The 23,882-nt window shown below is 52.0% G+C and overlaps 1 protein-coding gene across 4 annotated transcripts in view; it reads right to left on the reverse strand.

Moving 5' to 3' along the window:
- SPECC1 (sperm antigen with calponin homology and coiled-coil domains 1) overlaps window positions 1-23,882 on the reverse strand; it is a 105,196-nt gene that overhangs the window by 21,860 nt on the left and 59,454 nt on the right. For all 4 annotated transcript variants that reach the window (XR_014558461.1, XM_083715027.1, XM_083715029.1 and 1 more), the window contains 8 exons: window positions 21,606-21,813; window positions 20,561-20,634; window positions 19,712-19,893; window positions 10,134-10,279; window positions 8,585-8,685; window positions 5,183-5,264; window positions 1,100-1,253; window positions 131-233 (listed from right to left, as the gene is read on the reverse strand). Coding sequence is in view for 3 of the 4 variants with exons in the window: in XM_083715027.1 (XP_083571153.1) it covers window positions 131-233; window positions 1,100-1,253; window positions 5,183-5,264; window positions 8,585-8,685; window positions 10,134-10,279; window positions 19,712-19,893; window positions 20,561-20,634; window positions 21,606-21,813 (1,050 nt within the window). In the remaining variant the exon portion in view is untranslated. The remainder of the gene's footprint in view (window positions 1-130; window positions 234-1,099; window positions 1,254-5,182; window positions 5,265-8,584; window positions 8,686-10,133; window positions 10,280-19,711; window positions 19,894-20,560; window positions 20,635-21,605; window positions 21,814-23,882) is intronic.

The following is a 23,882-nucleotide window of genomic DNA, read 5'->3' on the forward strand; positions in this document are numbered from 1 at the left end:
ACGTACTATTGTGAGCACCCAGAAGGAAAGGGCTTGGCTGCTGCCACAGTGGTGCTTTGGGGCAAAATGATCCCTTTGTGACAAGCAAACAACTCCGCCACCCACGCAAGCAAGCTGCCCATTTACTTACTGGGTACCCCTCTGTTTTCTTCTGACACCATTTCAGCAGGGCGTTCCTCTTGGAGCCGCCGTACTCCCTCGCCAAAGCGGCCAAAGGGTCCTTCCTCTCCACGCTGGAACCAGGAAGAGGAAAAAGTTTTGTTAACGAACCTCCCCTGTTACTCCGCTTGGACTGCTCCGCTCTGAAAAGGGGCCGGGGATGGCTGCGATCCCCACGTGCCCCCCCCACTGCAAAACACACACCACACATACAACCCCACAGAAATGGCACCAATGTTGGGGAACTGGTGGCCAATTTATGCATTTGCTATAAGGAAAATGCACAGAGAGGGGAAATGTGGCAAGTTCCTATTTTAGCCAGCCGTGCCCTCTTTGGGAGAGTCCATCATGCCCTCCCCGTCCCCAAAATGGCCATGCCCACCACTGAACATGCTCAGTCCTACACTGCTAAAATCGGCCGTGTGGGCCATCTGCTCTGCATTTTATGATTTGGTGGCGTTTTAATAGCTTTATGTCTTAAAAATAAACAAATAGGTGCCACTAGGTGTTCAACCGGTGATGTCTGAGTTGAGGCTGCCAAGCTTGATCGGTAGAGCATGAGGCACTTAATTTCAGGGGTTCAAGCCCCATGTGGTGTGAAAGATTCCTGCATTGCAAGGGGTTGGGCTAGATGACCCTCGTGGCCCCTTCCAACTCTAAAATTCTACAATTCCGCATGCATGGCAGGAGCTCTGCCGCTCAGCACCGACAGACAGCACTGATGGGCACCCAGGAGAGGCAGTGGCTCAGTGGCAGATGTCCCCGGTTCAGTCCCTGGCAGCCTCTCTAGGCAAGGCTGGGGGGAAACCCGGCCTGAAACCCTGGGAGCCTCTGCCAGCCAGTGTAGGTAATATAGGGCCTAATGGCCTGGCTCAGGCAAAGGCAGCCTCCATTCCCCCCCTTCCTTCCTCTCTTTCAGCTCAGCTTCCGTTTCGCTTACCTGAGCTTGCTGGGGGGTTTCAGGCCGCTGTGGGTGGAGGTGAGCATCCTGCCGGAGAAGGACATGGAGGGCGGTTTGCTCAGGGACTCCAGCGAGGGGCTTTTGCGGAGAAAGTGGTCTGGCTTCAGGTCCTCACTTCTCCCTTTCAGCAAGTCTTGGTGGTGAGAGGAGAGAGACAAGGAACCGTCATTTACAGACTTTGGGGTGGGGTGGGGTCTGCTGGTGTATGCCTGGCGCTAGGGCTCTCCTTCCTTGTTTAAGCAGAGGGCCCCCTGCTGGGGGTTCTTTGTGATTCCTGCCCTGCAGGGACTTGGGGGTCACTTCCCACTACAATTCCGTGATTCTGTGACAAGGGTCAGCAATCTTTTTCAGCAGGGGGCCGGTCCACCATCCCTCAGACCTTGTGGGGGGCCGGACTATATTTTGGGGGGAAAATATGAACGAATTCCTATGCCCCAGAGATGCATTTTAAATCAAAGCACACGTTCTACTGATGTAAAAACACCAGGCAGGTCCCACAAATAACCCAGAGGTGCATCTTAAATAAAAGCACACATTCTACTCGTGTAAAAACACACTGATTCCTGGACTGTCCGTGGGCCGGATTGAGGTGGCGATTGGGCCACATCTGGCCCCCGGGCCTTGGGTTGCCTACCCCTGTTGTATGAGCTGATTTCAAGAACATATCTCTGCCCTCCACACACACAAAGAGGAGGGTCTCCCTCCAATAAGCCCCCACCACTCAGGGCTTTGGCGCACAGAGCACATACTCTCCATGTGTGAACCCAAGCTTGCCTTTTCCTGCTCAGAGACAACCCCTTTTCTACAGCAAAGAAGTAAACGCAGAGAAATGTTTTCTTCTGCTGCTGCAAAGCTCAGCCGTAAGCTCTCTCTCTCTCTCTCGCACACTTTTTGCCGTGCTGGCTGGGGTCTGATGGAAGTTGCAGCGCAGAACGCCTGGCGGGCGGCAGGTTGGCGGTGGCTGGCCTTGCAGCAAGGGCTGCAGGAGGGAAGTGAAGACCACGCAACGTTCAGGCCCGGGGGGGGGGGGGGGCTTGAGTTTGCAATACAGGAAGCAACGACTGAGGAGCATTAGCGGACTTAACAAAAGGACGTCACACATCCTGCTGTCTTATGGCTGTTCCAGGAAACAGGAGTCCCCCCACCTCTGCCCACCCCACCGAGAGATCCCTGGCTCAGATCCTCCCCGGCCATTTACTCCACGGCTGCAGCAAGGAGACGCCTGCGGTCTCCCTCTGCTCCTCTTCTGCTGTGTCTGACTATCTGCTCAATTAAGGTAATGGCTGTTCTGCAACTGCAGGAAGATCCAGGAAACGGCACCCTTTTTAATGACCCTCGCAGCAGCTCTGAGAAAAAAAGTCTCCCCTGCACGTAGAGCAGGTTCTTTGGTTCCTCATTTTAAAAAGTTGCTTCTCTAAAAAAGCAACCAATGCCGTCCCAAGGAAACCTGGGCGTGTGGAGACCCGCTGGAGGGATTGGTTGCTGCCAGTGCTGTTGGACAAGGGGCAGAGGGGAAGTGGACAATACTGACATAGGTGGGCCGGTTGTGTAAGTCAGTGTAAGAACCACGAGCGTAAGAACGACGTCACAAGAGCAGCGGGCAAAGGAGGCCCGTCTAGTCCACGATGGCCAACCAGTTGCCACAGCGCGAATCCCGGGAAGCTGAGCCTGAGTGCAGCAGCAACTCCCTCCCCACTTGCGATTCCCCAGTATACTGCCTCCGAGAAGGGAGGTAGCACATCACCATCGCAGCCAGCAGCCAGCCACAGCTTCATCCTCCTCTGTGAATTTGCGATTCTCTGATTCTAAACCTCTCTTAAAGCCCCCCAGGTTGGTGGGCATAGCTGCCTCGAGTGGGAGAAACCAGACACCCGCAAGGAACAGGCCCCACAAGCAGGGCCTGAGCGCAACAGCACTCTCCGCACTCTGGTGACTCCCAACAATGGGGATTTAGAGGCATTAATGCCTTCAAGAGTGAAGGTAGAACATACTGTAGCCACTGGGGGAGTGTCTAAGTAAAATAGGAGTTCCTGCAAACCAGAAGTCTGCCAGTCCTGCCCTGAAGTTGAAGACAGGCAACGAATAATCTGCATGTGATTACGCATACACACACAGCGCCGGACCCCAAAGTGACCCTAAAATGTCACTAAAAGGGCAGAATGGGGGCAGGGCGGGGCAGAACAGTTTACAAGGATCCTGCCGATATGCATGGGGTCCGAAACATAACCCCTGTGGGGGGAAAGGATTGCCTGTAATCCCCCGCATGTTCACTCAAAAATGGAGAATCTTGCTGCTGCCTGTAGGAGTGGATCGATCACTCATACTGACGGCTGCAGTCTCCTAGTTAGAAAAGAAGAGGAGATTCACAACGCAGGAAGGTGGGGATCCTGTGGTCCTCTGTAGCGCTTCTCGGCCTCCACATCCCATCAGCCCTGACGTAGGTAACCGGGAGCGCAACTCATTTGCACTCAGAAAAGATTGCTCATAAAATCAGCAGAACGTCCCTATGGCGCTCGGTGGGACTTGATAAGAAACGCTTCAGCTACAGGGTTGCAAGGTTCTCTTTCCACACTGCAGAAAGAGATACGCAACTCTTAATTGCGAATTACTTGCAAGCTTGTTCCGCCCATACATATGTATGCATTTTGGCCTGCGACTCTATTCGGTTTTAAGATATGTCATTTGTTGACCTACAACTCTGAATAAATGAATAAAATGCCTTTTCTTTTATCTGCCCTGAGTCTTCCAACATTCGGCCTCGTTGACTGTCCCCCTAAATCCCAGTGTTACCAAAGAGTGCGCGGCCGGCCGGCTTTTGCGCCGTCAGTTTCTTTTGAGGCTGATGCTCTTTTCAGCAGATGACACCCACACAACGCATGGGATTCAAATGTCTTTGGACAAGGGGAGCTTGGGCTGCTGTCAGATCGCTGAAGAACCCCACGGGCGATTGCTGTTCTCTCAAAAGGAGCCAGGAGGCACTGGGGGTGGGGAAGCGGACCCCCCCACACACACGCGGCCTGGGAGGTTGGCTGGCTGTGACTCATCCTTCCGAGCCACAGCATTGCCCGACGGGCACCGAGGGAGGGAAAGCGCCAAGAAAGAGCGCCCTGATCATGTCAGGCTCAAAACCAGCCGCCCACCTCAGTGGCAAGAGGTGGTGGTGGGGGACACACACGCAGTCACAACTAAGAACGTCGGCCCCTCTGCTCTGGCTGGTGCTCGCTGGGGCTGGCAGGGTGGAAAGCAGGGAGCTGAACAGTAGGTGGCGCTAGAACCAATGGCAGGTGGAGGCAATTGGCTCTCATTTTGCACCCAGCATCCTCCTAAATAATAATAAAATTTATTTATACCCCGCCCTCCCCAGCCAAGACCAGGCTCAGGGCGGCTAATACCAAATAGAAAACAATTCATTGAAATACAACTTAAAAAACAAGATTAAAATACAACATTAAAATGCAGCCTCATTTTAGCAGAAACTCAACGATGAAAACGTCAAGTCTTCACCAAGGCTAACTATCCAGACTGGTCCTACGTGGGCCAGGAAAAAGCCAGGGAAGTCTCCAAGTACGAGTTCATCACAGAAGGAAAAGGGAAAATGAAAGAGGGGGAGGGGATCAAGTTGATTCCAAGCCAAAGGCCAGGCGGAACAACTCTGTCTTGCAGGCCCTGCGGAAAGAAATCAGATCCTGCAGGGCCCTTGTCTCATGAGACAGAGCTGGAGCCAGTGTTGAAAAGGCCCTGGCTCTGGTTGAGGCTAATCTGACTTCCTTAGGGCCTGGGACCTCTAGGGTGTTGCTATTTATGGACCTTAAGGTCCTCCGTGGGGCAGACCGGGAGAGGCGGTCCCGTAGGTACGAGGGTCCTAAGCCGTGATGGGTTCTGCAAGGAGAAACGCTGAGATAGAGAAGGAAGCCACCCCCTGAGCTGGTTGTGAGTAGAAAGGCAGGGCAATTGGGGCTGGTTGAAGGTAGGTTGGTGGGGAACTGGCCTGTGGCAGCCCCTGATTTTAGAAGGTGGGAGTGTTGCATCCAGAAGGCCTTGCTTGCTATTCTTACAACTCACCTGCCAAGGGAAGCTCTGGAAGATCAGCGTGCTTGGAAAATGCTTTCCCAGAGGGCTTTGGGTTGCTGAAGGTGGAGTGTCTCTGCAACCAAAACAGAGAGAGAAACGACCACAGAATTTAGCCGGTTACATAGCTGGTTAAACCACACATCTGCAAAGACAGAAGGTATGTACCCCCAGGAGAAGGAAGCTCCCATCTGGTTGCTGACAAGACACATTCAGCCAATTTTTCCCCAGGCAGATTCTGCTCTGAATCGGGAGGTGGGGGAGAATATGCCCCCAGGGATGTGGGGGGGAGGGGGCTTGTTTCATGGAAACACAGGCCAGGCACAGAGGGGTGATTGGTGGTGATGGAGAGCCTCCCCTCTGGGGAAAGGTTGGAGCATTTGGGGCTTTTTAGTGTAGAGAAGAGGCAAGTAAGAGGGGACGTGAGAGAAGTTGGCAAAATTATGCCCAGCACAGAGAAAGTGGAGAGAGGAAAGCTTTTCTCTCTGTCCTAACACGAAAACATCACTGGACACCCATTGAAGCTAGATGTTGGGAGGTTCAGGACAGATGATGATAATAATAATAATAATAATAATAATAATAATAATAATAATAATAATAATAATAATAATAGTTGTTGTTGTTGTTTGTTTGTTTCCCACCACTCTGGGCAGCTTCCAACAAAATATTAAAATACTGTAATGAACCAAACATTAAAAGCTTCCCTAAACAGGGCTGCCTTCAGCTGTCTTCTAAAAGACTTCTTCACACAGATTGATGGAGGAGAAGCGCCATCAGTGGCCATCAGTCATGATGGCTACTCTCTGCCTCCGCGGTTCGAGGCAGCCATGCTTCTGAATACCAATTGCTGGAAACTGCAGGAGGGGAGAGAGGGCTCTTGAACTCAGGTCCTGCTTGCTGGTTTCCCATGAAGGGCACCCGGTTGGCCAAGGTGAGAGAGAGCAGGATGCTGGACTAGATAGACTGGTCTAAACCAGTCGTCCGGCCACTGATCTTGTCTGGCTGCACAAAAATGTAAAAAAAAAAACAGAACCAAAAACTTCACAAGGCCTTTTGAAAACAACTCCTGCACATCACACGAGTCATTTTTCTTTTTTCCCCCTAGGCAGAGAATTTGGATTCCCTCAGGATTCAAGTTTCCTGTCTTGTTTGAAAACTGGATGATAGCCAGTCCAGTGTGCGCCTTGATAGACCCCAATTGTTATTATTATTAACTGTGCCTGGATAGCTCAGTTGGTTAGAGTGTGGTGCTGGTAACACCAAGGTTGCAGGTTCAATCTGCATATGAAACGGTTGCATATTTCCCGCATCGCCAAGGATTGGACTGGATGATCCTCAGGGTCCCTTCGAACTCTATGATTCTATGATTTATTATTTTATTAGTTATTAAATTTGTAAAGCACCCTATACCCGTAGATCCCACCTTGATGTCCCACCTTTTCCTCCAGGGAACTCAAGGTGGCATACATGGGTCTCCCTCTCCTCTATTACTCCCTGGAAAAGACCCTGATGTTGGGAAAGATGGGGGGCACAAGGAAAAGGGGACGGCAGAGGACGAGATGGAGGGACAGTGTTCTTGAAGCTACCAGCATGAGTTTGACCAAACTGCGGGAGGCAGTGGAAGACAGGAGGGCCTGGCGTGCTCTGGTCCAGGGGATCACGAAGAGTCGGACACGACTAAATGACTCAACAACAACAACAACAACTCCTCTATTAACCCCCACAACAACCCTGCAAGGCAGGTGAGGCTGGGAGGCAGGCAGTGTTCCAAGATCACCACCAGTGAAAGTTCCGCAGCCGAGTGGGGATTTGAACCCTCGTCTCCTGCGTCTGGCACTCTGAGCACTGCACCACAGTGGCTTGCGTGGTCCGAAGCCCCTCCAAACTGTAGAAGAGCTCCTTTTGGGTTTATCCTCACTCTGGGCATCAGCCAGCATCCTGGCGGACAAAAAGGGAGAGGAGCTGGTCCCTTGCAGCTTCCTGAGGCTGCCTCTGCAAAAAAACGCAGCCCCAAAACTGGGCGGTGGAACCCGCTCGAATGGAGCACCTGTCTTGGGTGGGGTGGAAGGGAGTCTCCCCTCCTGCTTCCATTGTTTCATAAATTACCAGTTCCTCCAGATGCATCCCTGCTGGGTGACTCTGGAAAACACCACCTAAGCTAGTTGTTATATCACCCCAGGTGCTCAGGGATGGGCGGACAATTCCCTGAAGAGGGAGAGGGCTGCAAGGGAGAGGGGAGGGTGTGCCTCTGCATGATCACCTGAGGATGAGCAGTTAGTAAATAAAGAACAGAAACACACGGCGGGCAGGGAGAACACAGAGTGTCTGCAGGAGGTCACCAATCTTAATCGCGTGTCAGGAAAGGTAGGGCAAAGGGCCGCAGCCCAGCAGTGGAGCATTTGAGTTAGATGGAAACAGAGCTGCAGGTTCGATCCCTGGCAACTCTGGGCAAGGGCTGGGAAAGAGACGCCCTGTCTGAAACCCTGGAAAGCTGCTGCCAGTCAGTGCAGGCAATACTGAGCTGGATGGATCAATGGTATAAGGCAGCTTCCTGGGGTCTGATTAATCTCTCCCTTCCATCTCAGCTAAACCTAAAGAAACTCTGCTAAACTTTAACTCAGAACGAGGAGGACGGGGATCTCGCTTTATTTTTTTAGGGGAAGAGACACAACACAGGGACTGCCTGCCCCAACACATGCGATGTTCATCCCGGCATTTATCTGCCTGAGTCTGTACAAAACTCGACTGAAGAAACAAACCCGAAGGAGCAGCAAAGGAAGGCAAACGTTTAAAACTTTTTTAAAAACCTTGTGGGTGGGAGGATTTTTGAAAAAGGTCAGATTGGAAATAGATTTAGAGTTGAAAACTGAATCCACCTCCCCACTGCATTTCAGGGGGTTGGGCTAGATGACTCTGAGGGTCCCTTTGAACAGAGGGGACTTTGGCCTGGCCTGGCTCTCTCTTCCCGACTTCTGCATATCTCTCTGCACGTGCCCCAAGGTTTTGGCCCCTGCCCTCCCCATCACTGCCCACGCCCTGAGCATTTATTGTTTATTAGGGCTCTTGGGAGCAGGGCGGGGGGAGATCAAAACCGGATCGTTATTATTATTTTGAAGACGGCCCCAAAAGTGACCTCCGCTGCTGGATTCCGAGAGGCGGTCAGAAGGGGGGGGGGGGCTTTTCACTGGGGCCCACCAAGGGCTTCGCTTTGATCTGCCGGTATTTGGTGCCTTTGCAGAAAAGAAACAAACAGATCCATTTCCCCTTCCTGGTGGCGACGTGCTGAACCTCCCCCCCCCCCATCTCTCTCTTCCCCTGCCATAAAAGGCTCCCTGAAGTCCGTCCAGCACCCAAAGACCACAAGGGAAGGGAGGGGGGCTGCTCCTTCCGTACCTGGATGGGCGAGACGGCAGCTGCCGGAGCTGTCCTGGTGGGAATGCCGCTGAGAGGGCTCCGGGAGACCTTGTGGACAGGAACGCTTTGCCCCGGACCACCTGCGAGGGAAGAGAAAGCAGCCGGTTGGTCTTTGTGGAAGGGCAGAGGAACTGGCTGCTGGATCAGCCAAAAGGGGACCCGCCAAGTCCAGCACCCGGTTCTCACTGTGGCTGACGAGGTGCTGGCGTTGGTTGCTGCCATCGCTGATGGCAAGTGAGGTCTAATGGAGAGTGAGAGCAGTGTGGTGATGTAAATGGGCCTAAGAAGAGGCGGCCTTGCTGGACCAGGCCTAATGGGGCCCATCTAGGCTGGCATCCTGTCCTCACTGTGGCCAACCAAAGCTAGGGCTACATGCTGCCATCGCTGATGGCGAGTGAGGTCTAATGGAGAGTGAGGGCAGTGTGACATAAATGGCTGCGGGAAGAGCCTGGCTGCTGGATCAGGCCGAAGGAGGTCCCTTCTGGGCCAGCATCCAGCTCTCACGGTGGCTAACTGGATTTGGCTGCACACTGCCGTCACTGATGGCAAGTGAAGCCAAATGAAGAGTGAGGGCAGCAAGATATAAATGGACGCCAGATATAAACCAGGCCCAAGAGGGCCAATCTAGGCCAGTATCCTGCCCTCAATGTGGCCAACTAGGTGCCAGCTAGGCCTAGGGCTACATGCTGCCATCACTGATGGTAAGTGAGGTCAAATGGAAGGAAGTGTGTTATAAATGGCTGCAGGAAGAGTCTGGCTGCTGGGTCAGGCTGAACAAGGCCTATCTGGGTCAGCATCCTGTCCTCACACAGGCCTACTAGATGCCCCAATGGGCAGCCTGTAAGCAGGACCTGAGTTCAAACAGTGCTCTGCCTGCTTGGGGTTCCCAATTAGTGGTATTCAGGGGCATATTCAGGGGCGTTCAGTGGCTAGTAGCTATTGACAGCCTTATCCTTAGGCATGGATTTGCCCAACCCCTTTTAAATCCACCCCAAAAGCCCTGTAATGCCTGACTGCAGGATTCCCAGAAGCAACTGGCTGTCCCCTGTTGGAAGCAGGGAAGCTGGTCTGATCCAGCAGCACTCCTTGTTTTCAGTCTAAAACGTAAGGTTTGACTCGGCATATATAGGAAGGATTGCAGCTCAGCAGCAGAGTATCTGTTGGCATGGAGGTCCTGGGTTCCATCTATGGCATCGAAACAGCCGGGCTGCTGGATCAGGCCAAGGGGGCCCCTCTAGCCCAGCACCCTGTTTTCCCAGTGGCCAACTAGATGCCCATTATGGGAAGCCCACGGGCAGGATTTTAGCGCAACTACAGGGGTCTCCCTGCATTTGAATCACCATCAGTGGTGAACCACTGTTTTAAAATGCTGTTTTGCTGCATGCATAGTGCTGCACAGAGCCCTGGTGTATGTATAAAGGCATTTGCAAACAAATCCATACAGGGAATGCGAATGAGAGCTGGGTGAGGCGCAATTTGTCAGAGAAATAAGAGACCCTCAGCTCCGTGGCGTTTTGGGGTTTTTTACCTGGGCACCCCAAGTCGAACGACTTGATCAACGATTTGACGGTAGCCAGGGACTCGGGGGGCGTCGGCGACGCACGGCTGACGGAGACCCCCTGCCAGCGGCTGGCGGGATCCGCCTCGACTGTGTCCATCACCTCGATGGTTGGCCTGGAAGGAAGAGATGAGAGGGAGGTGAGAGGGAGGAATCCTTTCGATCTGCTGGAGTTCCTGAGCAGAAACCCTGGTGGGGTGGGTGTGAAAGAGCACAGGCCCAGGGATTTTGCCTGCGTTTCGTCTGCATTTTAAGCTCCTTCCCGCCTCCTGGAATCATCGAGTTGTACGGTTGGGAGGGACCCCCCAAAGGTCATCTAGCCCAACCCCCTCGCAATCCTGAAACGACGTGGGAAACAAATGTGCCGCTGTCCTTAGAAAGCCGCACGTCTCTGGATTTTGTGATGCAGTTCTTCAAACGGAACAACAACAAAAAAAACCACGAGGTGTGGGGAACCTTTAGCCCTCCAGATCTTGCTGAACTAGAACTCCCATCACTGACATTGGCCATGCTTGCTGAGCTGCTGGGAGTCACAGCGCAGCAACATCAGGGCGCCAAAGGTTCCCCAGGCTATAATTATATAATTATTATGGTACCCCTTGAAAACCAACAAACTTAAGGTCCTTTGGAGTGGTCAATTTCTTGAGACTCGTGGCTGCAGTAGTTGCTTTCCCATTAATAACGTTTTTAAATGTGACTCGCCACCTGCGATGCAATTTATGTGGATGCAGGAAAGGGGATATGATGACAACAGGCACACGAGACGGATGAAAGACCATCAGATTCTGTGCTGAATGGGCTTCTCTTTTCTCCTCCGAGCCTTGTGAGATCCCTTCTCTCTCTCTCCCTCCCCCTGGCACCCAGTCCATTCCCAAACAGCTGCGTGGCTTTGGCTGGGCTATTAATAGGCACTGAATACTTTGGGGTGGGGTGGGGAGGTGTACATGGAGGGGGTTCTCCCCCCCCCCTTTTGGCATCCCAGCCTTGTCTCTGCAGCACAAGAGCCCCTGGGAAGTGGGGGCAATGAACGGCAGGCCGAGGTGGGGGGGCCTTGCTCACAGCTCAATGGAGGCACTGTCTGCGGGTGAACAGCACCTGACCTGCCCCTTGCCAAATGCCCGGATTTTGTGCCAAAGCGACAGGGAGAGCAGCGAGAGGGGCAAAAAGCCCCCTGGGGACTGATTGCCCCAGTCCTGGCCTGATCCAATACAGGGTGCGGAAAGAACAAAGTTTAGGAACAAGGGACATCCGCTAGGATTTTTTCATTTTCGCTTTTTAGCAGATTGGAGTGGCGTGCTTCCGGCTCCTGCGTACAAGGGGCAGCAGCTGGGCTGGGTTTTTTTAACAGGGCACAAAAGGCCAAGCAGAGGTTGGATTCTGCAGGAGGGCAGCGGAGCAGGGGAATGAGGCTGGGGGGGGGGGGGTTCCAGCCAGCCTTCTGGCGGTTCCCTGGCTGTGAGAAGCCAAGTTACAGGGAACCAGGCAGAGGGCCTTCTCGGGGGCACCCGCCCTGTGGAACACCCTCCCACTAGATGTCAAAGAGAACAACAACTACCAGACTTTTAGAAGACATCTGAAGGCAGCCCTTTTTAGGGAAGCTTTTAATGTTTAATAGGTTATTGTATTTTAATATTCTGTTGGAAGCCGCCCAGAGTGGCTGGCGAAACCCAGCCAGATGGGCAGGGTATAAATAAAATACTATTATTATTATTGTTGTTGTTGTTATTGTTATATTTGCCCCTTGGGGCTGTGCACCCGACCAGAGGAGAAAGGGGGCTTGGGGGCCACAATGGCACGGGCTTTGCTCAGGTGGGGAATGACAGAATTGTACCGTTGGAAGGGACCCAATGGATAATCCAGCCCGACTCCCTGTGATGATAATATGAGGACAAAGTTGTTTTTAAGCATTTACCGAGGAGGCGGGCAGCTAAACACCAATCTGCTGAGACGGCCTTTGCTTTTCCAGACGTTTTGGACTCCATTTCCCACCAACCCCAGCTGGCACAGCCCTGTTTCGGACGACACCTCCCATCACCCCCAGCCCAAGTGGCCATGTCTGGACCTGGGGCAGGTAGGAGTTGTGGACCAAAATATCTGGAGCTCATCAGGTTGGACCCCCCAAAACCCTTCTACTGGGTTCGAAGGGCTACTGGGCATGAACGCACTGGTGGCTATTCCGTATGCAAACTGCAAAAAAAGAGCAGGCGCTCACACAGAACAGAAGCTTTTCCCCAACAGATGTGACAAAAGGCCTGTCTGTTCCAGGACCCCATTTCCCCCAGTGCCTTCTGGAAAACACAGACATGGGACTTGGAGGCAAGGCCTGCCTCTCTCACCATTGCTCCCCAGCCAATGGTCTTCAGAGGTAGACTGCCTCAGGAGCTGGAGGCTTCACGTAAACAGCGGTACAGCCTTACCACGGAGCTAGCCAGCATCACCTGTGTGGATGCGCTCGCCAGGTAGAAATCTACACACACACGGGAGATCCGCTGTGATCACATCCACGTTTAAGGAAGGTGCAGCAGGTATTTTAAACCGACAAAAGGTATAGAGAGAAGAGGCGGAGAAGGGCACCTGGCTGCCAGTCGCAGATTTATTTGCAGTTTTGTACACGTTTGTTGAAATATTAGTCTCCCTCCCTTTCTTACACACAGACATACATACACGTGGCTCAGCAAATTGTTGTCATTACCGGTTCAAGCATGTTTACAAGTATGGAAGTCAAGTGGTCCGATCGCAGAGCATTCCCGAACTGCATACCAGTGTCTGCAGGTGGGATCTGCCCCACAGCGGGTGCCCTTGTGGGTTTCCCCACCACCCATGAGAGGTGACCTCAGTGCTTCTGATCGAGCGAAGTGTCTGAAGTTCGTATGTGTGGCACAATCTCAGCAGAGACCTGCTGGGATCCCAGTGTTCCTCTGCACCCCAATGCCTTCTGCGAAACTACGCAAGGGCCCGAGAGGTGCGAGGCTGGAAGTTTCCCTCCTCTTGCTGTTACTGATCTGGAGTGTTTGCAACCCGCTCCTCAGCCCAAAAGCTGAGTGGCTTACATACAAACAATCAAGGTCAGAGATGAGTCCCTGCCTGCAGGCGCACGGTCACGGCACAAAAGGAAAATGCGAAGGGAAGAGAAGAGGAAATAAGAAGCGAATCTTCAAGTAAAACGGCACTTCTTAAAAGAAACCGGCTGGAAGGGAATTTCACAACATTCTACCTCCCAGGGACTTGTGAGAGGGGCTACAATGACAAGGCGGCGGGAGGAAACAAGCCAAGGACCCCTGGGGGGAAATAACGAGAGAAGACGCTGTTCATCCATGCTCTTTCTTGCATCTCTGGGGCTGGAGGGCTAAATGGCTCCGATCCAGATTTGGCTCAGAGGCTGGCTGCGGCCAACCCTCGAAGTCTACCTGTGCAAATTTCTCAGCAACTGTTCTGCAAGAACGCAGAGACAGGACATTTCAGGATGAGCGTCGGTCATGCCACAGACTTCCCCTGAGTAAAGATTCTGAGGAATAAAATAAAACAAAACGTGGACTTCCGATTGCCTTCACAAGGGATAGATGGGACCACCCTTTTGCCGGCTCTGTAGAGAGGACTCCCTGCAGGGTCGTGGGGTCCAGGTGCTTTTGGTCTGGGGGAAAGGAGCCATTTCCCGGGCTGAAACGCCAGCGACGCAAGCCCAACGTTTTAAAAGCATTCTTGTAATCCAAAAGGGTGGCTTCAAGTTGGAGAGACCCACAGCTTCCCCCCTGCAAGTCAGAATTCAAGCAGCTTCCAAGTTTGCAAAAGGGGGAGAAGTGGGGGCGCAGGAAGATGGCTCTGTAGTGCAGCTACCGAGGGCATCCTCGCTTGACCCTCACTGCCCTCTGCCCTTTCCTCTTTCCTGCCTTCAGATCTCAGGAAAAGCAGCAGCAAGTGGTACACAGAACATAGGCTGCAGAACAGCAAATGGGTTTCTGGGTTCCAAGTCATGCACTGCCACCTAGTGGCTGGTCCCTGTCGTTGGACATTGAGGAAGCATCCAGTCCCACCAGACGGACATTTGCTTCGTGCTCCGTGTGGACAGTTGCCGTGGCAAACCCAGAACAAAGAGGTACGTGCGGCGGCAGGTCGTTCTCAGCGGAGAACCTCAAGTGTGCAGATTAGCAGCTCTTTCCCGTGTCCGGAGCTGGGTCATTTTAAAAACCTCAAAGCATCAGAATGCAAAACTGGGGGCCTGCAGCAACCCCGAAACTTTAGCTTCTCACATATTGCTTTCACATAGCCTTCAGGGAGAATAAATCTCCCCCTTAAAGAGTTAGGTTTCGGAGAGGGAAAAAAGACAGAGAACACGTAGAATGACAGTCTGGAGAAAACGCCAGGAAAATCATTTTGTTGTAAGTGCTCAGATGTTTCTTTCCTGGTTTAAAACCCCGTATTCTTCACCCACGTTTTCAAGGAGGAGCTGTTACATGTGGCGGTCCTGAGCCCCTGGGCCCGGCTAATTGACTGGGATCAGAGATCTGTGGAAAGAGAAAGGGAGACCAAAGGTGGGCTTTAAGGGATGCTGACAGGAGGCAGAGTCCAAAAAAATGGATGAATTGAAACCCCCCACACCTGAAATGTATACTGAGCCAGGCCACTGGAGTATCAAGCTCACGCAGCGTTGCCTCCATCCAGGATGAGATGTCAGTGGACTCCCTCCTTCCACCAGCCCCAGCCAGCATGCCCAATGGTCAGGGATGATGGGAACTGGAGTCCAACAATGTCCAGAAGGCCCATGCATTCTGCGTCCAGCTCCCATTGTCCCTGACCCTGTTGCCTGACGGGAACTGGGAGTCGCCTGTGGCAAGGGGAATCATTCTCCAGGCGACCAGGCTGGGAAGTGCTTGCAAACTGGAGGGGGGGGTCTTCATCCCACAGCCGCTTTTCAGACCATTCATGGGAAATCAGAGGCAGATAGGAGCAACGATTTGCTGCTGTTGACTAAGGACTTTGATCTTTGCAAGGCAGTCCTGAGACCCATTTTTCACATGAGGGAGGAGTAGTTGTATGGATTGCTGAGACAGAATACACACAACCTCCCTCCCTGAATTCCGAACAATTTTTTTATCGTCAGCTTCTCGGCCCTCCTTGGAAAGGTTCTCATCGCCTCCAACAATGGTCAAGACTCCTGCCAAAATAAGATCCTTTGACTCTGCCCAGAGTTTTTTTGTACCATTATCCGTTGGTGTTTAAAGGCCTAAATGACTCAGGCCCCAAATATCTTGATAGACAGCTTCTTTCCCTACAGACAGAGGGAAAGGCACTCATGGTAGTTCCTCAGCGAGGCCTTCTCTGGGATGGCCCCCAAGCTGGGGAACTCCTTCCCCACAGAGGTGCTGCCTGGCCCCTTCACTGTACAGCCTTTGGGGAATGCCGAAGACACGCCTCTTTTGCTCTGGCTATTGACACGTGAAGTGTCACCTTATTTTTATGGCTGCGAGTTGTTTTAAATTTCTTTTAAGGCACCCCTGGGCCCTCGGGTGAAAGTGACATGATAAATAAATTAATAATAGTAAATCATAACCCACACCGCTGTTGAACCCAATCACGCCTGCAAAACAAACCTCTTCTCCGCTCCAGACAGACTCCTCTGAAACCGTGATCAAGAGGGAGACGGGGGGGGTGTTAAACAAGGGGGATCCCCTCCCTGCCCCCCCATTTTTGAGAGTGACCGTTAAAAGCGAGAGCCCGGCAGCCTTCTCAAGCCTCTGCAAGATGGGACAGCCGCGACACACATGGAACAGGACGTGAGGGGGAGACACCAGCGGACGAGGGGGCTTAGTACACACACAGAGCGCAAAGCTGGACTCTAGAAGAGAGAAAGGGAGGTTAAAAAAGCAACGAAAGCAAACAAATGGAAATAAAATTGTTAAAGCACAATGCAGCCTTCGGGGCATGTGCAAAGAGCAAAAACAAATGTGGGAAGGAAGAGGGTTGTTAGGGCTGGAATCAGGCGTGAGGGGTGAGTTTTTGCCCTTTGCACTGCCAGAGAACCTCTTACCTTCACTTCAGGTGCGCTTTGGAGACTTCTGGGGGGGTTGCGCTCTGTATCCTCTCCGGGAACGAAAGGGAATTGAGAGTGAAAGTGGCGGAGAGAAAGGGGGGCTGGTGGTGTTGTGGGAAAGAAGTTGGAAGGAAGTCAAAGGACAGGCACTCCAAGCTGCAAGGGCAGGCGGTTTGCTGCCTGGGGCGAAGGGCACAATGATGGCAGCCCCAAAGAGAGGCCGACAGGCGCGGCAGCTCAGTTTTACCCTGACGCTGGTGGCAAGACAGCGTCCTCCACTGCCCTTGAGGTGTTGGAGACTAGTTTTGGGGGGCCAGGACAGGCTGTGTAGACTGAGGACCTCAACTTTCCTTTACAAAAAGAAAAAGCAAGCTACTAGTCCTTATGGATGGGCAGAGATATTCTTGAAAGCACGCAAAGCGGGTCAGAGGAAAGAAGGTTCAGAAACTTGATACCTTTCTTCACTCCATAATTATGCGAATTGTGCAAAATAAATTATGCAAATTTGCACCGCCAAGTCCGGCCGCAGAGCTGAAGTTTCCTTGGCTTTAAGAGGTCTCGCTGTATCGCTGTCTGCGGAGGACAAATAACTGCCCCCTCCAACACACGCCCAGAGATGCAGTAGGCTGATCTGCCCCACAAGTGTGTGGGGTGGGCCAGACCCACTGCAACGCGTAATGAATAATGTTACGGACTAAAAAATGTCAGCAGAATCAGGGTGGTTTCGGCGCTGCTGGCTGCTTGGCAGTTCCACGGCGCAATCAAATTTGCGATACGACAAGGAAGCTGGACAGAGGCGTGGAAAAGAGGGAGAACACCAAGCGAAACAGACAAGAGAGGCAGGTTGATAAAGCGAGACTCCTTCAACAGAAAACACGCCCTTTGCGAGAACCAGGTGAGGCTTGAGGGTTTTTTTAGAGATAGTTCCTTGTCTCATGTTTTCCATATCATGGACCCAGCAGGAAAAACAGTCCGTCTGCATCTCCTGACCTGGAAACACTGAAGGAGCAGATCTGAACAGGAGTGCATCCAACTAGGGTTGATATTTTACACATCCAGGGGACAGACACATGGCATTTCCGTTGTGTGTGCATATCTGTGCATGTGTGGAAGTGCAACAGATTGCTTGCAGCTGTGGTTTTCTGCTTCGCAGTGACCCCTGCATTGCAGAGGTTTGAATTCGATGACCCTTTGGGTTCCTTCGAACGCTGCAATTCTATGACTCCAAGACCTGCTGGATCAGGCCAAAGGCCCAGGCCAGGGTTTCTCAAACTTGGGTCATCGGCTGTGGTTGGACTACAACTCCCATCATCCCTAGCTAGCAGGACCCGTGGTCAGGGATGACGGGAGTTGTGGTCCCACAACAGGCGGGGGACCAAAGTTTGAGAAACCCTGGCCTAGACCAAGTGAAGGCCGCAGCCCTCATTTGTGGATGCTCTTCAGAAACCTGCAATCAAGGATAGACTGCCTCTGATCCTGGAAGTTCAACGCAGCCAATCAGGTCAAACCACCACTGAAAAGACCTCACCTTCGCCTTCACAGATCTGTCGGGTCCCCTTGCAACGCACCCCCCACCTCAGTAACACGTTTGAATGAAGTGTAGCTGACTCCCAAGGTAGAAAAGAGGTAAGTCTCTCTCTTCCGCACACACTCTAAAAAACGTCAATTGCCAGCATTCTGCCACATGCTGGTGTGAGCAAGAAATCGCAGTTGGAAGCGCCACTGAGAACTGAAGATAAACCTGCCCTTCATATCAACTGAAGATAAACCTTCACCAGAGACCTACCCCCCAATGGGTTCCCTTAGGAACAAGTTCCCCTTCATGCCAGCAAAGGAAGAGAGTCCTCAGCTGACCCCCGGCTGCTCTTCACTCTTCAAATTAACCAAATGAACAACCTTAAAGTTCCTGCAGGAAAGTTCGTCCTCAGGGTGTTTTTTATACTGGAAACCCGTGCTCACTTTTGCACGCATCCCAGTCGCCATGACGACGGGCATTTTGCTTGTGCATGCAGGACGGGAGGAACAAGTGGGACCGGATCATGAGCAGGGTGAGACCCTCTGGACTGTGGAGCCAGTCAAACCATGGTTTAGTGTGAGGCGTATGAGAAGGAACAAGACGAAACAAGTTGATGGGACAGTAATTTGCGTATCAGCTGAGCAGCCTCAACAAGCCTCTGGCTCGCGAGAGCCCAAAGAGAATGTCCTCTTTGGGGATCCAGGGAGGGTCTCCTTGTGAGCCGGAGGGGCAGTGGGGCTTTGCTGAGACTGCTCAAGTGCGAGGAAGTGGGTCAATGCACCACCCTGCCTGTCGGCTGCTGGGCAGGAAGGCTGAGCAGCCTCAATAAAGTCCTCTTCAGGCTCTGAGGAGGGTCTCCTCGCGAGCCAGAACTCTCCAGGGTGCTCCTCATTTCGGGGTCCCACTGCCAGGCTCCCGGGAGCTGCATGTAAATGGGGAGTTGCCTGTATAGTTCACCAACAGTTCTTGGTTGGGACGACACGGGGAAGTGCGGTTTATTAAAAGCAGAAATTTCTACATTCCTCCTCTTAGCCACGTGGGAGGCAGAAGGATGTGAAGAGAAGGAAAAAGGGAGTGTGGAAGGGTATTGTTAGGAGAATCTGCTTACTCAGAGTGTTTGTGCAGGAAAAACTCAGCACTGGGCCAGTTTGATAGAGAGCGGGCACCCTGTTCTTGCTGCCGAAGCAAGCATCCAGCCCTGGCAGATGTGCTTTTCCCTATCAGAACAAGACTTAATTTCTAAAAAGGTAAAGTACCCCTAGACGGTTAAATCCAGTCAAAGGCGACTATGGGGTTGTGGCACTCATCTCGCTTTCAGGTCGAGGGAGCCGGCGTTTGTCCGCAGACAGCTTTCCGTGTCATGTGGCCAGCAGGACTAAACAGCTTCTGGCACAACGGGACACCGTGATGGAAACCAGAGCACACAGAAACTCCATTTACCTTCCCGCCACAGCGGTACCTATTTATCTACTTGCAATGGCATGCTTTTGAACTGCTAGGTTGGCAGGAGCTGGGACAGAGCAACGGGAGCTCACTCCGCCGCAGGGATTCGAACCGCCGACCTTCCGATCAGCAAGACCAAGAGGCTCCGTGGTTTAGACCTCAGCACCACCCGCATCCCTTCATTTCTATGCATGGGCAAAGCAAAGGCGAAGGAGATGCCTCTCTCTAAGCCCATGTAGTTTACAGGCCTGGGAAATCTACCTTCGTTCTGTATGAGGAAAAGCTGCCCTGAACATCCCCCAACTAGTGCGGTTCACTGAAGTAAATTCAGAACATTGTTGGCCAAAGGGAAAGGCGATTCTCAAAGGGCCCCGGATGACATGCGATACATGGAAGACAGGCTCTTTGCATACAGAAATAAAATAGGAAGTGCAACGGAACCTGCTTGGAAAAGGGGACACACAGAGAAAGAATGCGAAGGCATGGACAGCAAAGGGAGTGCAAACTTCCCTGGGTGCCTGCGACCCCTACAAAAAGTCACTGGCCCCGTGCCCCACGCACCTTGTGCTCCCACCCTGGGCCTCATCCAGCTCCTTCTGCAGCCGGGCGCTCTTCTCCTCCTCCTCCAGCAGGCGGCGCTTCACCGTCCGAAGCTCCTGCTGGGCCTCGCACTTGATGTCATTGGCCACGACCACCGCCGTCTGTAGGTCGGCTTGGAAGCGGCGCCACTCAGCCGTGTCCTCCTGGAGTTGAAGGGAAGGAGGGAGGGGAGAGGAGAAGAAGCAAGAGTTTGAGACTCGCCCGACAAAAGCAGCCATCACCGCAGGGAGGTCGGAGGGCGGTTAGCATCAGTTCTCGCAGACACCGGCACAATAAGGCAGTCACTCTCACTTTGCGTGGGAGGGAGGCTGCAGAAGGACACCCCCCCCCCAGTTTGGAGCCTCTTCTTAGATTGTAAGCTCCTTCGGGCAGAGACCCTCCTCTTACTTATTCATTTAATGACATTCAAACACCGCTTGATTGTTTTTTTAAAAAAGCCTCAGAGGGGTTTAAAAATGATAAAGCATTAAAATCGAGACAAATTCACCGCCTGACTTTAAAACATACAAAAGTTAAAACGCTAAAACAGATTAAAATTACACTCCCTTCATTTGGACAGGCGTGTTGAAACAGAAGTGTTTTTAGCAGGTGCTAAGTTTCGGAAATGCGACAGCCATATTGGTGACGCCTGAGTGTGTTCTAAAGCTGGAGGCTTTTAAGCAGAGGTCGGGTGGACACCTGTCGGGATTCCAGTCCTCGTGGTTCTCAGTGAGGGGTCCTTCCCAGCCCCACCTGGGGATGCTGTCAAGGACTGAACTCGGAACCTTCTGCACGCAAGGCAGATGTCCTGCCAGTGAGCTCCCTTCTCACCTTCATCTGCTTGTTCAGGGTCTTCAGCTGCCTTTCCAAATCCGTCTTCTGGACTTCCATTTTCAGTAGATTACCTGGGAACAGGGAAAGTAGGAAGAGTCTACTGAGATAGGACAGGGAGGGTGGGGGCACCGAAGACACTGCCAAGGTAACACAGGGAAGTGTCCTTATCTCAAGCCAGACCTCCGGGCCCATTTAACGCAATATAATCAACAGAGACTGGTACAGATTTCTACCCCCAAAACGGCTTGCAGTTTTAAAAGAATGCACAGCATGGAATAAAATACCCTTCTTCAGAGTCCAAACACTAAAAACTTGCTGATGCCCAGGACACCTTTGGCAGCACAACCCTACATTTACTCAAAAGTTGAGTCTTACTGTATACAGTGGGGCTTCCTCCCCAATTAAGTGATCGTAGCCCTAACCTAGCTAATTTGCTTCTGTCTCGGCTTGCAAAACAGCTTCGCCAGCAGGTGGCGATCTCACATGCAGGCTGGCCCCAATTCAGCTATCATCTTATTATTTTATTGCCTTTATATCCCACCAATTTTCTCCAACGAGCTCAAGACAGTGTGTGTGTTGTTCTCCCCTTCCTTGTATAACCCCCCACAACAACCCTGTGAGGTAGGCTGGGCTGAAAGCCACAGTGACTAGCCCAGGGTCACACCCACTGAGCTTAATGTCCAAGAGGGGATTTGAACCCTGGTTGCCCTAGTCTGATATTCTGACCACTACACCACCACCGGCTCTTTTTGGACCCTGTTTCTGCCCCTGCAAAAGGCTTCTGCCCCCCCCCCATTCATCTTATCAGATATTTGTCGCTTGCGACAGCAGCCTGATGACATCCTTCACTTGTTGTTGCAGAGAGAGAAAGGCATGCTGTGTCTCCCCCCTGCTTCCTTCCCAAATAGGCTGCACTAAATTGAAAATTATTTCTTTATTGGAGAGCGGGAATCTCAAGCAATCCCTGCCAACTCCATAACCTGCTTGCAATTTCTCTCTACATACTGTCCTAAACCCTTCCCCCCTCCTTGCTTCCACCTACTCTCCAAGTCGCTGATGATCTGGTTGTCGTGCAGTTTGAGCGCCCGGTGTTGCTCCACCTGGTCTTCCAGCTCAAAGATGGTCTCCTTCAGGTTCTTGAACTCGGCCTCGTTCTCCGACGTCTTCTCCTGGAGCTTGAGGCTGGTTCGGCTGAGCTGGTCCGCCTGACGGTCGCAGGTCTCCTTCAGCTGAGCACGCTCCTTTTCAGTCTGGACAGAGAGAGAGAAAAGGGTGAGAAATGGCACCAGGATCCTTGCATCGCAGGGGGTTGGACTAGATGACCCTTTGGGTCTCTTCCAACTCTACAATTCTGTTATTGCACTGTGTGAAGCTAAGATGCCACCGCTAAGTGCAGGTGGAGAGCACACAGTGTTTAATTCCCCAGAGACCACCAGCTTCCATTTATATAAATAAAAAAATTAATTGAAAAGGACCATATCCATGATGCCTGTCCCAATAAACTGGGTTTGCTGTCTTCTTTGGGGGGGGGGGTCTAGCCACCTCCGGCTGCTCCTGGACAGGGACGGATAGCCTGGCCGCAATAATCTCTTGCAACACCAGAACTCCTGGGCATCCAATGAAGGTGAATGTTGGAAGATTTGAGACAGATAAAAGGAAGTTCTTCACTCATTGCAGGAGACGAACCTCTGGAGGAGTGTGATATACAGAAACAGGACTGTCAGGAACCAAGCTGTGTTAGCAGAGCTGCAAAATCGTTTCTATGCCAAACCTTGGATGCCGATTCTGGACCAGCAAGTTGCCAACCTCAGAAGACCATTTGGAAGAGATTTGTGGTGAGGATAGGGGACAGAGGCAGCCATGTGCAGAGGGAACAGGATGTCCCAGGAGGTGTGCTGTTTTCTCACAATGTGAGAAAGAAGTTGCCAAGTCTTATAAAGCCCACTGACCACAACCCTGTCCTCCTGATTCATGTGGGCACCAACGATACTGCCAGACACAGCCTTCAAGGTGTTGGAAGGGACCATGGGGCTCTGGGCAGGTAACTGAAGGGCCCTGGGATGCAGGTGGTCTTTCCATCGCTCCTTCCTGTCAAAGGCTGTGTCCCAGGAAGAGCGGGGGAAATACCAGAAGTCGTCAGGAAGGGTTTGGCTGCTTGGATCGTGGTCTCCGCTTCCTTGAAGAAGGAGTTCTGGCAAGAGATGGGCTTGCACCTCACAGCAGTTGGCAATAATGTGCTTGCTAAGAGCCTTGAGAACGTGATCAGGAGAGCTTTGAACTAAATCCGGAGGAGGAGGCAGACAATATACCATATTTTTTGCTCTATAAGACTCACTTTTTCCCTCCTAAAAAGTAAGGGGAAATGTGTGTGCGTCTTATGGAGTGAATGCAGGCTGCGCAGCTATCCCACAAGCCAGAACAGGAAGAGGGATTTCTGCTTTCGCTGCACAGCGATCCCTCTTGCTGTTCTGGCTTCTGAGATTCAGAATGTTTTTTTTTCTTGTTTTCCTCCTCCAAAAACTAGGTGCATCTTGTGGTCTGGTGCGTCTTATAGAGCGAAGTCAATGGGTCCACCAGTTTCAACTCTGAGGAGAATGTAGGTGGTGACAATGCCAAATCTAAGTGGAAGGAAAGGATGAAACTTAGGATGTCTGGTGTGTTTTTTTTAAAAAATATATTTCGGCAGTAAAACCCCAGTTAAAAACGATTTTTAAATAGGCATCAGCTTCTCTGCAGATTTCCATCCCACTCCTTCCCACTTGCTACGGTCATCGCCAACCTCGGCCAAAAACACACCTAGAGTTTCCACTTCTCTATAAATCAGGTGGTGACTTTTGGCAGGGTATCCTGGCTCCCCCCATCCCGGCAAAAGTTCTTCCCACGGGCCGCTCCCTAACTGTGGGAGTTGGGGTTTCCAAGCAGGGCAGCAGCGAAGGCTAATTGCAGGCTTGGGTTACGAGTGCGAGACTCGCCAAGAGAATTAACATGCACTCATCCATTGTGTTTCCCCCCTTTCCTTGAGCACAGCGAGAGCACCTGGTCTCTCTCGAAAAAAAAAAAAACCACCAAGCTGCTAATGAGGTCCATCTGTCTGGGACAGGAGGGGGGGAAAGTGCTGAAGGGCTGGACCAGGAAAGAGGAAATTGCTGCAATTGCGGTGAAAAGGGTCATTCAGCTAAATGTCCAAATGGATGCAGTTCTGCAGGGAAGGGAGGTTGTTAATGTGTGTTGCCCGGATTTTGGATGTACAGGAGAGGCATCGGACTCAATCAGATTGCTGGTTGGCCTGTGTCCATCTTGTTTGTACCAGGAGTGGCTA

This window comes from Podarcis gaigeae (genome assembly GCF_964106915.1).
Source record: "Podarcis gaigeae genome assembly, chromosome: 15".
Lineage (NCBI taxonomy): Eukaryota > Metazoa > Chordata > Lepidosauria > Squamata > Lacertidae > Podarcis > Podarcis gaigeae.